Genomic DNA, 13,236 nt, shown 5'->3' with positions numbered 1-13,236 from the left:
GAATGTTTGCAAAATCCCGATGTAAATGGAAAAGTGTTTTCCTCAAGACTCAAAAATGCTTGTCCCAAGGAAAAGTAGTACGAACCGTTATTTGAACTAACTACGTTATGGATTGATCCACACATCAGCAGCCTTTAACTGTGTTAAGTATTACAATTGCAAAGGCACTCAATTAGACCTATACACTACTGAACTTTATTGAATGCTACCTCTGACTAAGAATGCATTACTTTGCACTTTTATTTTGGAATTTTAAGAACAATAAACATATATTGCAATGTTAAGTAATTCATGTTTTTTCATTCAGATATGTAAATCAACATGTATAAATTGCTATTAGTCAATTAATGGGGAGATAATCGATAATCAAATCAAAATCGAATCGGACTGAAAAAATGAATCGTTAGATTAATTGATGCATCGAAAAAATAATCGCTAGATTAATCGTTTAAAAAATAATTGTTTATCCCAGCCCTACTGCTGATGCCTCCTTTAAACAGCCTTGATTGTCAGTGCTAGGTCAGTGATAGTGATCAGTAGTGTCTGTAGTGGAACTGCTGCTTAGGACAGATAGAGTAAACACAGGATATCCGTAGAGTGCCACTTCAGATGTTCAAGTCTCATGCAGAAAAGAAACCGTCCCAATCCAACCCTGAATGCGGAGTCCACACCTAGAAACCCTTAGCCTCCTCGCCCAGCCCAGCCCCCATGGCACTGCAGTGCATTTTCCAGAAACTGCGCAAAAGGGATGTTCTCTTTTGTTGTGGGCTGGGACCTCTGAAGCCAGGGTGTGTCCTTGCTGTGCCATCCTCTGAGAGGGGGATGTTCTGATACCCAATACCCAGGAGTCCCAGTGTGGGCCCTGCTATGTTCTTTTGTTGCTGATCGCACTGATATGGATCTGTTTGACCCCTCGCTGTGTCTGTGGCTGTAGCCAGGGCTGGCTTCAGAGATGAGCAGGGGCAAATGTTTTACAGGCAGCGGCTGCCTCTGATATAACTGCTGTACTGTAGATCAGCCATTGGAGATCTGAGGACATTAAGTCCTCAGAGAGTCACATTGGCTCCTCAGTACCATCACAATGTGGTCACAGTAAAAGGAGCAGTTGCACAGTTACAGTACACAAGCAGTCAGAGGGATCACAGTTGGTTATTATGCTTACAGTTTATATACTTTATACCTATGTACTGCACTTGCATTTGCATTTTAAGGACATTTGTAAGTGTCTAGGGTAGGGATGAATTGAATAATGCAACAAATTATTGTTCTTGCTTAATTGCGTCATTTTTTGAATTGCGAATTTTTGAATCCGTGCCCATATTTAGATGATCTCACCGAGAGCAGGTTTGGCGTCAGTGCCTGGAGAGCGGTCGGGTGTTAGCGTCCCTGCTGCACCAGGAGACCCGAATGAGCATCTTCTGGCTCTTTTGCGTTTGGGTCTCACACAGTGTGACAACTCAACAGCTTAGCAGTGCTTCTCACATATCAGGATTCACGTTATTCCTGCTGGCCACTTCTATTTTTGGCCCCGGCATGCTGACAATGGCACAGAAGGGAAGCAAAAAAAGCAATCAAGCTGCATTCATTCTTCTCCAGGCTTTAGGGAGAAAAAGCACCAGATGAAAACAGTGCGGTGCCTCACACACTCAGTGAAGGCATCTGTTCTTTGTTCTAAGGTCCAGCTAAGTGGCTTTTGACCTACTTATGAGAAGGTGCTTTTTCAAGGCTGCCGCCAAAGCCCACTCTCATAGATCTGTTATGAATAGAGAGAGAGAGAAGTAAGTCTTCCTGAGCCAAGGCAGCTTGACTGTGCTGGCATTTCCTATTACTCTCCCCACTAGCCCTTGTACTCATAAACAAGCTCTCCATTACATGTGTGATGCTGAAGTGAACGTGGAGGACACCACTGGGTTGCTAAGCACCTTTAGCTTTCCAAATGCAAGTGTTCTCTTTGGCTCTGTACAGCCTCAGCCTCAGTTTTCTGCCAGGCTCACCTCAACCTCTGCCTGTTACCTCGGGAGTCACCTTTATCATGACTGTGAGACATATCAAAGCGTGCTGGAGATATCAGATTAGACTGGAGAGCATGTTTTACCTGTTACGGTTAATGCGATTTTCTCCCCAAAACCAAGCCCTCATCTCACATATAGTTTTTTAGTGTATGGAATCCCGCGACCTGTCTCTCATGCCATTATGAAAGATGTAGAATTCAGGGCATTTCATTATACAGTACAGGTGTGGCGCAAGCTCTCCTTTACTGTAGGGTTGTATGAGTCAACCGCTAATGTGAATGAGACATGAATTGATAATTGTTTTAATAAATAAAACACAGCACATCAGGGTAGATTATCACATTCGCCCTGACAAATCCAAAGGTCTAATGGGACTAAAGTGAGAGCTATGCTGTTGTGTTGCATTATGATGGAGAGGCCTGATTTGAAATCCTCCTGAGCACACCGCTCACGACCACACTCCTCTTATCTAGACTTCTTCTCAGCAGAAAATCAAACTTTTATTCCACTTCTTTACCCCCAACCTCACCCCTCGCTAATAGCTGTAGGAATCTATTAGTCCACAGCAAATGTTAGGGTGGTATTTCATTGTTCAATCTTTAATTGTTTAGGAACAGTTAGACATTTCTAGAATTCATTAAGTAAAGGTAAGCCCTACTTAGCTTATCTGCACCCAGAAATGGAAATGGCTTTTCAGTCGAAATGTCCTGAAGAAAACAAATTTGCAAGTTGTAGTCTTGGTGCCTGTGCACTTAGTATTGTTTCATCATCCCAGTGCTGAGATATCTAGAATTGCTGTTTTGTAACTGTTGCATAAAGCTGATACATAGGCCTAACTTCAGACACAAAAACACAAGCCTGTCTGACAAAATAGCAAAACAAGATAAAAATGACAAACACAAATCACCACACACTCACTATCTGTCTGGCTAAACTGATAAGAATTGACATTTTGTTCAAAGCATTCAATTGTCTACCTGTCTTCGGGCTCCTCACTTTTCCCTCAAACTTTTCACAAAGTGTTCAGAGTTTTGCTTTCTGCTCTGCATCTGCCATTCAGGATGAAAACACATCTTGTATGGCCAAGCAGTAATGGACTATTCGTTCTTGCCCTCTTAAAGCATGAAGTGCCATCTGAGAGGATGATGGAAAACCTGTATAAATAGACTTGCGAATCTAGGTCACACAACCTGAAAAAGACTACATGGAGAACTACATGTTTGGCATTTGAACTTCTCACATCCATAAATGTTTTATAAATATTGGTTGTTATGCACATCAAAAGCCTTGAGATTTACTATCAGTGGCTGGGCTGACGGGAGGCCACTGAGGTATTATGGAGGTTCAGAAGTTCTTGTTTGGTTTAGTGTGAATGTTTGTTTTGCTGAAGTTGCTTTAAAGTATGCTTGGTAATTACACACACCCACACAGACAAACACACAAACACACACACACACACACACACACACACACACACACACACACACACACACCAAATAGAGATATGTTTTTTTTAAGCTTGCTTTAATCTCTAATGACTGTCAAGCTGAGGACAGACCCTTATTGTTGAATTGTTGAAAATTATACTCAGTCCAGTTATAAGTGAGTGACTGGCAGTCAGGGACACAGTTAAGATGGGGACAGACAGACACAACTCTCCAGACTCCCCAGGTGATGATGAATCCACATTCAATTTCAAAATCTCACTCTGGGACTCAAACGATCCACAGCAAATTAAGAGGGAAACACACTTAAGTGTTGCTGAAGGGTAGGATATCTCTCAAATGGTGGCTGAGACACACCGCTGTTGCTGAAGGGTAGGATATCTCTCAAATGGCGGCTGAGACACACCGCTGTTGCTGAAGGGTAGGATATCTCTCAAATGGCGGCTGAGACACACTGCTCCTCTGCTGGATTGAGCTGAAAACTGTGCTTTTACTTTGGTGTCTGCTGGGAAATTACAAAAAAAATGTCAGCTTGAAGAAGTGATTCCTGTGGCCTGCCGAGGCTGCTCTGTTTCCAATGGAAGTCATATTCTCATATGCAGACCCTGTGTGTTTTGGGTCTGTTTCTGTTTGTGTGTCTTTAGAACATGATTGAGATGCTGCATGCCCTCAGGTCTAGCAGCTACACAGGGAGATGAAGATGAACGTGGGGAATGGTTGGGTCTTTTTTGTTGTTGTTTGTTTGGGTTTTTTTTCAGGCCTCTACAGTAGATATTTCAGAGCCCAAGACTGTATTATTACTCAGGAGGGTAGATAAATGCGGTGGCGGTGAGTCAGGTTGCACTCCCTCTATTGATCCCAGCCATGAAATATGGAGCGTGGAAGTAAAGCGCAGCACTGTGGCCCCTCAGCAAACTACAAAATAACACCCCATAAGGAGGAAGACATGCAGCCACTGCACATGTCCATCACATCCACTGGAGAGGATTTGGGCTTAGCAACAATGGAATCAGTTGAAACCAAGCAAACTATCCAAACAATCTAACAGTACTGCAAACTAAACCATACCAAGTGTTTGTAAGCTACGGTACATGCATGCCTTGTGGAGGAACACTTGTTTCCCTCTGTATTGTCTAATATTGTCATATAACGGGACAATTAGGAGGCTATTATACCTTTTACTTACTTAGTCATTATGTAGATTTGAGATGTTTTACTTAGTCATTATGTAGATTTGAGATGTTTAACTTACTTAGTCATTACGTAGATTTGAGATATTTTACTTAGTCATTATGTAGATTTGAGATATTTTACTTAGTCATTATGTAGATTTGAGATGTTTTACTTAGTCATTATGTAGATTTGAGATGTTTTACTTACTTAGTCATTATGTAGATTTGAGATATTTTACTTAGTCATTATGTAAATTTGAGATATTTTACTCAGTCATTATGTAGATTTGAGATATTTTACTCAGTCATTATGTAGAGGTAATTTTTCTTCCCTGATATGATTATGAAGTCACCTCATTCTGATGTTTACTGTAAATCAGATTTTGTAGTTTGTTGTCGATACAATGTAAAAACAGATTGTGTGTGAAATGATGTCTCTGCCTTATGAAATCCTCTTTTTGTTCTGGGCCTTGTTTTTTAGACCTGCCTGCTCTCATGCAGCCTTTTACAGAGCTTTTACAGTGGTGCTCACAAAGCATAATAATGATGTGTCTTGTATAACAGCTACATTGTATAATAATTATGTTCAATATAGGTCACTATTTCTGAAGGATGTAATCTGGATATTTTCTAATTAGAGTTTATTTTGATATTTGCTCACCTAGTCCTGTGAGAGTAGAGCCCCATTGTGCAGGTCTACAGAGTGAGGGTTGCACCTTGTCTGGCTTATTTTTGGTCAATGATCAGTCAGGTGTGTTAATGCAGTCCTTCCCTTTCCTGTCCTCGTCCACCCGCAGAAGTAATGACCATGTGGGAAAATTGGGGATATGAGATAAGCAATTAGACAGAGTAGGTGTTGTAATGAGTAGGGATTACTCGACGGCTCTATTGAACCCCTACACCTGTCAGCTCAAGAAACCATTATCTAACATTATCTATGTTTCTGTGGCCTAATGGGAAAATTGTTGTTCACTGTATCATTTCCAGCACAGGACATTGTTGTGTGGACACATGACTTATCCAAGAAGCTGAGAAAACGATGCACTTCATTTTGTTTATCACATGTTGGTGCAGAAACTCTGGCAAACTATGTTGTCTGCCAAAGGTTATTATTTTTTATGATATGTCATTATGTACTCTTCTATGTCTCCTTAAACAGGTTCAGGCGGGAGCAGAGACCATTCAGACCACTGGTCCAGTGAACACGCACCCGCCAGGGACACGCTCCAGCTTTGTCCAGGAGCACTTCCAGGCCCAGTACAGGTCAGTGACAAGCCCCATCACCATGGACACAAAGGCTCTGTGCTCTAATGTTGGCTCGTGGTTCAAATTAACTGTTCTGTGTCTCGTTTTAACTGTTATTAATTAACCCAATAATGTGTGGAGAAGGCACGAGTGGTCTTGGATGGATTCTGGGTATTTAGCATCAGCATGGCTGAAAGGTGCAGTTGTCATAGAAACAGAATGTCAGCAGCTAAGCTAAGTGGCATATATTTAAATGGACTTCTTTGTGTCATGACAGCAGTGTAGGCCTACTCTTTCGATTTGAGTTATTTTGCTTCATGAGTAAGAGTTACAGTTGGATATCTTTTAGCCGAGTATAGGACACATTGCTTGGAATAATGACACAAAAAAAAACTTTTCAGGCAGGTAAATGTATTTGCTGTCCTCCTTGGTGTTTAGAAATGGTTGTCCCGAAAACTGGGTCGGCATACTGTGAGCGTTTCTCCCGTACGTCTCAGTTTGCACCAAGCTGTGCTCCAACAGTATTTTCTCAAAGGCAGAGAAATGTGCTGTACGGGTGAAAGAGGCTCTCTGTGCTTGTCCCTCTCAGCAGGGTCATCTCCTTAAGCATCTTCTGCCCTCCTCCCTGTTTCTGTTTGTGTGGTTGACATGAGCAGGATAGCACTTGGCCCAGGCACAAGTCTAGTCTAGCTATCAGTGGGCAGTGACTCAGTAGGCAGCTGGGAAGAGCTAATGGGACCAAAGGTGGCCAGGCACACGCAAGGCAACTGAAATGCTCTGCACACACATACTGCCTAACTAGTGTCTTTAGCATCTGTCCAATGATGAGGATACACTGTGTGATTTTCCAGTTGTCCCAGGCAAAAGATTACCATCATGAACATCTTGAAACGTGACAATGTCCTTGGTGGTGACTCCCTGGTTCTACACAACACTGTGAGAGAGGTTCAGAGATGCTCCTTGCCTCGCGACTGAAGATAAGATAGAAGATAGAAATGTCAAAAATTCCTGGTGACAGTTCATTTCAGAATGACTTGTTCTGTTTCAATTTCACCACTGTTGTCATCAGGGAAGTTCCTGATATTTGACTTCCTGTGTCAGAACAAAACATCTAAGGCATCCCAAGTGTTCTTCTTCACACCTTTGTCAAAGTGAAAGAGAAACTTTCTTCTTAAGATTGGCTGCTGCGATAAAACATGTTTTGTAATAACTCATCTCATCCTACTTGTTTGACTTGTTTGAGATTGTTTGACAGGGTTAGCCTTTTTACTTAAGAATTGAGAAACACTTGTCAATGCAATCCATAACTCAAGTGCTCCATGTAGTTTTGAAGGTTGCCTAGGATAAATGTGTACAAGACAGGCTCTGTGTTGATATACGGTAGGCTATTTCTGGCTACAGGAGTCGTGTATGTCCAGTCTGACATATTAATGCTCCATCATTTGACTATGGTCTGACAGTTAATTGAGGTCTTTGTGTATGATACAGAGTTGAGTTGCTGCACCAAATGTGTTTTTGTATGAAAGGGTGCATTAGTGCAATAGACAGGTAACTAATTAGTAATTACCAGCCTGTAGAATCAAATAGCAACTAGCAGGACTCTCATTATTCTCTCCTTTTCTCTCCTGTCCTCTCCTCTCCTCCCAGACGAATAACACCTCCGGATATAAAGTCAGCCCGGCATATTAGGTGGACATTTTATAATGGCTCAGACCTTAGTACTAGGCACCCTTAAAAAGGCTTTTGAAATTCTTAGAGCATATCTACTTCAAAGAGTCATGACATTACCAATGGGGTGAAATGGAAGCCATGTCCATCTCGTCGTCAGCCCCCCTTTTTGTCCTCATACCTTCAGCATGCCATCCTGCAACGTTATGAAAGAACTCTGGGCAGTCCCACTGCGGTGCTGTATACTGTGAGGTTTCTTTAAGAAACTGTAGTTGGCATGTGATTCAGCCTGGTAGACGTAGAATTAAGTGCTATTGATGCAGTCGTAAAACACATCAAAGGTGTTTTTTCAAGTTGTCTCATGCCTGGGTAGGTGGGAAGGGGCCACAGCGTGTTGTGTTTTTAATCCTGATTTTCACAAGGTGACTTTGGGTTAGGTCTGATCTCTTGGTCCCTTACGTCTGATCTTGTCCCTCGCCATTTCTTGCGAGACTCAGTCTCATCTAAATGTGCGAGACGCGCTGCGTCTCTGGAACTACCTGAGTCAGAGATGAAGCGTGTGTGCAGGTACGTCCCAGGCGCACGGGCGCGTCTGACAGCCGGCACGCTGCGCTGGGTGACCACGTGCCGTCTCCCTCAGGCAGATGTCCCCCAGACTTGGAGCCGCCACGAAGAATAATACTCCACGGGGATTGTCGGATTGTTGACGCCACTTTCACAAGTGCGACTGCTGTCTAATTACCGCTCTTCTCACATAAGTACACGTCTGCAGAATCACAAGGACTCAGGCTGCTCTACTGTAAAGTGATTATAACTCTTGGTACTCTTTGTTTTTCTTTCTTGTAACTTCCTTCTTGTTTTCTTTCCTGAACAGCTGAGCTGTCAGAAGGAGCAGCAGCTGCCCGTGATTGCTATCCTCATGCCAACACATGTACTGTAGCTGCATCTTAAACTAATAAGCTACACTCAAGCACGGCCAAGCAGTTTGTGGAGTGCAGGCTGTCCATTTGAGATTCACTGATTGCTGGAGGGCGACTCCTCTCTTCTCCTCTCTCCTCTCCTCTCCTCTCTTCTCCTCTCTTCTCTTCTCCTCTCTCCTCTCCTCTCCTCTCTTTTCCTCTCTTCTCCTCTCCTCTCCTCCTCTCTTCTCATCTTTTTTTTCTTGAGTTGTTACAGATGAGAGTGTAGACCGTGCATACACGTCTGGCTAAATCAGGATAGACTGTCACCTTGTATATCATGCTGCTGCTTCTACATGGTTGCAGTTAGTTTCAGCTGTCGGACACTCCAAGCCACTCATATCACATCCACAGACTCATTTTCTGTCCAAAAGAGGGACTCAGTGCTTGTTTCCAAACATCCTGATCTGATTATTGCTCACCCTATGAGTATTATGGGCTGGTATTTGCAGCTAATGGCCCGTGCAGAAGGCTTCAGTCTGATTAAACAAGCTCCTAAAGGGGATTCGCGTTTCTTTTCTCCTCAGTTTTCTTCTCAGATTCCTTCTCTAATTATAGAGCCAGCCGTAACACGGCATCTCTCTCTTCTTTCATTCCGCTCTCTTGTCTGTTTCTTTCTCTCCTTCTGCGTGTGTTCTTTTTATATATTCCCCAGACGCCCTCTTGCTGGATGGCGGTGTTGTCTGCTCTGAATAATTGTTAGCGATTAAAGACAAACGGCCTTGTTTTTTTTTTTCTCTCTCTGCGCAATAGAGATAAACCATTTGTGGATGTTTGTGTGGGTTGTATTACTTTAATTTTGGATGCGGGGAGTGGAAGAATAACCTATTTGGCTTGTCTGTGCAAACATTCTGCGGAGGTTGTTTTGGAGCTCTGGAGGTTTGTCATAGTTTTCTGTAACAAAGGTACCAAGGTTTTTTGCATATTATGTGTGTCGCGTCCCTCTCCTCGTCGAGAGTTTACAGAGGATGTGCTCATCCGTCGACTGCCATCGTCAGGCCCACAAACAGTACGTCTAACTCTCAAGTGCCACCCGTCTCCTGAGAGAGGGCCCTTTTAGGAGTGAGTATCAGGAGGAGTATCACTGAGAGTCCCACCGGCTCCTTTGATCTCCTCTAATTCATGCCTATTGCCAGGCCCACAGTCACTGGGCCTCCCCTCCCCACCCCACCCTCTCCTCCCTCTGGCCTCTCTGGGCCAGACAATTACCCCACTAATGGCTCAGTTTATCTAACCTTGAACGCCTGTGTGGCCAGACAAACAGCACTGGTCAGGCTAATTGAGAGGCCTTCAAATTGGTCTGACAGAAAGCTTTCGCTGCTTGTTGAGCTGGCTCCCCTGGATTTGGGTGTTTGGTTGCTGTCGATGTGCGGTGACTACAAAAGAATTGGACAGGTGTTTCTGTTGGGTCGGTGCACTGTCTGCCTTAAGCTTGCTCATTGTTTAGATGCTTTCAGCAAACCAGACCAACCAAGTCAAAACATTTGGTCACTGAGGTAGAATTGACTTATTCAGTGCTCTAGTTTTAGTGTTCCAGACGCAACAATGGCCTGGGTTATTATGATTCCCTCGCTGTAGTTTGTTTTGACTGGGGTGACCTTTTTTTCCCTTTTGCACCATGTTATTATTTATATCCCTGTGAAGATAATAATTCCCTGGTCTGAAGGACTCATGTTGGGATAGATCAGTGGATCTTAACCTTTTTGGGGCTAAGGCACACCAAAGGTCAAACCAAAATGCCAAGACACACCGACTTATGGTCACTGATTATAATGCCTCGGCACACTGGTTGAGAACCACTGCCATAGATGGTGGTCGCGCCTGGTCCCTAGACGACATGACAAGACACTCTGCCTTTTGCAGAAGGAAGTTGATTTTGCTTACCGAACAATGTTTTGACGTACTCTGGTGCCATGTCTGTCTGACCTCAGATCAAGAAGGGAACAGACCCAGTCGCAGCCAGAGACATCGGAGCACAATATCTCTCCACTCCAGATGGCCTTCAGCAGGGGCCAGGCTCCGAGCATCCTCCCTCTCAGACATGCAAATGCAAAAGTTTAAAGCCTCTTCCACTGTGAGAGAATCAATGTGCAGACTTCCGTTTAGCCTAGATGATGATATAACAGAGTTGAACTAAAGAACTGCAGGGATGTCTAGACTCCAAGTGCTTTGCCCTCCTATCCATGTTTGAACTTCAGCTTCATTGGGTCCTGTTGGTATATGCGCGGGGCATTACCTTTTGGAGTCAGCGTAAGAGGCCCACATTAAAGTAATATGACAGAAGTGCTGGGAAGAGAACACAGATGCCTGGAGTGCATTGTGTACGCTACTCCTTCAATCCCCTCATTTCCTGACAGACTCACCATGCCACACACACAGACATGCAGGCACACATGCACACACGCACACACGCACACACACACGCATACACACACACACACATACACATAAACACACTCGCACAGATTCTGGGTTGTCTTATCCACTGCAGCAGAATGGAGGTGTGCCATCTACTCAGGTGTTTGTGAGGAACTGGAGGAGCTGGGAGGCTGGGCTGGAGCTCCTATGTAATATTGCCCACGATGTTTGTCCTTAGTCGGAGGTCCGGGCTCATTGTCGGAACACACTCATGTGCAGTCATGCGCCAGACGAGAATCCGACTGAATGACAAGGGAAATTAAGAGTCTTTTCTTACGCAATTCTAACCATTTGGAGGAGCGGAGAGGCAGACAGTCCCAGTGGGCTGCACGGCACAGCCACGCATCCTTCAGGCCACAGGCTGCTCTTAGAACATGCAACCCATTTAGCTTAGCTCACAGAGGACAGAGCTGAAATTGGCTTGATACGTTTTGTAGAAAAGAAATATTAATTGATTCATACTATCAGTTATGTTACAGTGGCAGTCTAATGTGTTTCTCTATTGAGTATACAGTAGCTGAGGACTGGGACACTGGAAATACTGCAATACAATTGAACACCAACAGCAGGACGGTTGGTACTGATGGATAGACAAAGGGTCTTTTGTCAATAGGCTATATTTGGTGAAGCCTTGCTATCATAGCTTCACCGTGATTTTGGTTTGATGGCCTGTTTTAGTTAACCATGTCAACCATGACTAAAGATGACTAGCAGCTATTCTCTGTCAGCCACTGTTGCTACACACTAGCCCAGCCCTAAAATAGTTTTCTTCAATACATCAGTCAATCAATGTACAGTATTGTTTATAGTGCAGGATCACCATGCAACATGGTCTCATCACAAACAAGTGGGGTGAGGGGTCAGCTGTTCTCCGTGTGGAGTAGACAATAAAGCTCACATGCCCTTCACAGAACAGTTTTCTGGCTGTACATTCTCACTCAATTAAAATACAAAAACTTTTATTTGTAACAATAAATATTGAAATGTTAATATATCGTTTTACCTTTCATGTGTTTTGGCATGGTGGTAAAATTGACAAACTGTATATATGTGGATATAGGTTATATAAATTCAGCCTGCATGCTCCATTAAACAATTAAATATTTTTGTTTCAGTATAATACCAGTAAAAGGCCTCCAGTCAACTTTTGCAGAATGGTTTAACAACGATGCATTGATTGCAATGTCTTGCTTCTGGTTGATGTAATTGTGGTGGATTTGTGTTGTTCTGTTCTGTTCTGCACTGCCCACCTTCTAATGTCAGCTGGCCTTCATGTGGAAGACTGGGAGTGACTGACCTCACACCTCCCTATGAGTAATGCTCATCATCTCAGACAGTTACACACTATTGTGCAAGTCTGAAGAGAGATCTTGATTATGTGTGAAGGTCAAACTCAGGGTCAGTACAGTGGACATGCTACTGCTGTAGTTTTATGGGACTTCCAGTACAGACAGCAACTTCTGTACAACAACTCAGCCCTTCTTCAGTTCAGGGTGTTCAGATAATAGATTAAATGAGACCTACACACACACACACACACACACACACACACACACACACACACACACACACACACACACACACACACTGTCTCTTACTTTCTCTCTCTCTCTCTCTCTCTCTCTCTCTCTCACTCACACACACACACACTGACACAAACTGTCTCTTACTTTCTTTCTTTTTCTCTCTCTAACACACACACACACACACACACACACACACACACACACACACACACACAAACACACGCACAGAGGCAGTGAGTGGGGCTCTCTCTCAGAGACGTGCGTTACTCCATGAACCTGCCTCATCACATGTGATGTAAGGTTTGGGGATGAGTGTGAGTGTGAGTGTGAGCAGACAGGCGAGTGGTGGGGAGCCGTGCGGAGTCTGCTCAGACTGCTAATGTGCCCTGCCGGCAGCGCGGCTGCTCCACGCCACTCGCCTGGTGATCCACCAGTCCGCACCCAGCGCTGTCAGCAGCCCGCCTTTTAAGCCATGTCATCCTAGACGACAGCTTATAGCATCAGTTAAGCAGCCGCGAGTGAGCGCATCACAGCGTGACGTCGCTGAAAGAGACCGTGTGTGTGTGTGTGTGTGTGTGTGTGTGTGTGTGTTCGTGTGAAATCCCTAAAAGTGTTGTTAAATTTGCCTGCTTCTGGAGTGATCTGACTCAACTGATGGTTTAGACAGACAGAGAGTTTCTTGTCCTTGTGCATTTCCTCTAAATGTTCTACATAGACCCAGTTATTTGGAGCTCATTGTGTTGAGCTCACTGTGCACAGTGCAGTTGGAGATGGACTAAGCCCAGTTGTGG

At 43.9% G+C, this 13,236-nt stretch overlaps 1 protein-coding gene across 1 annotated transcript in view; it reads left to right on the top strand.

Annotated features, from left to right (window-relative positions):
- usp43a (ubiquitin specific peptidase 43a) overlaps window positions 1-13,236 on the top strand; it is a 79,640-nt gene that overhangs the window by 30,101 nt on the left and 36,303 nt on the right. Inside the window, exon 3 of the mRNA XM_048248573.1 lies at window positions 5,789-5,892. Coding sequence (XP_048104530.1) covers window positions 5,789-5,892 — 104 coding nt within the window. The remainder of the gene's footprint in view (window positions 1-5,788; window positions 5,893-13,236) is intronic.

Source organism: Alosa alosa, chromosome 7, assembly GCF_017589495.1.
Source record: "Alosa alosa isolate M-15738 ecotype Scorff River chromosome 7, AALO_Geno_1.1, whole genome shotgun sequence".
NCBI lineage: Eukaryota > Metazoa > Chordata > Actinopteri > Clupeiformes > Clupeidae > Alosa > Alosa alosa.
This window is presented reverse-complemented; position numbering and strand designations above follow the sequence as displayed.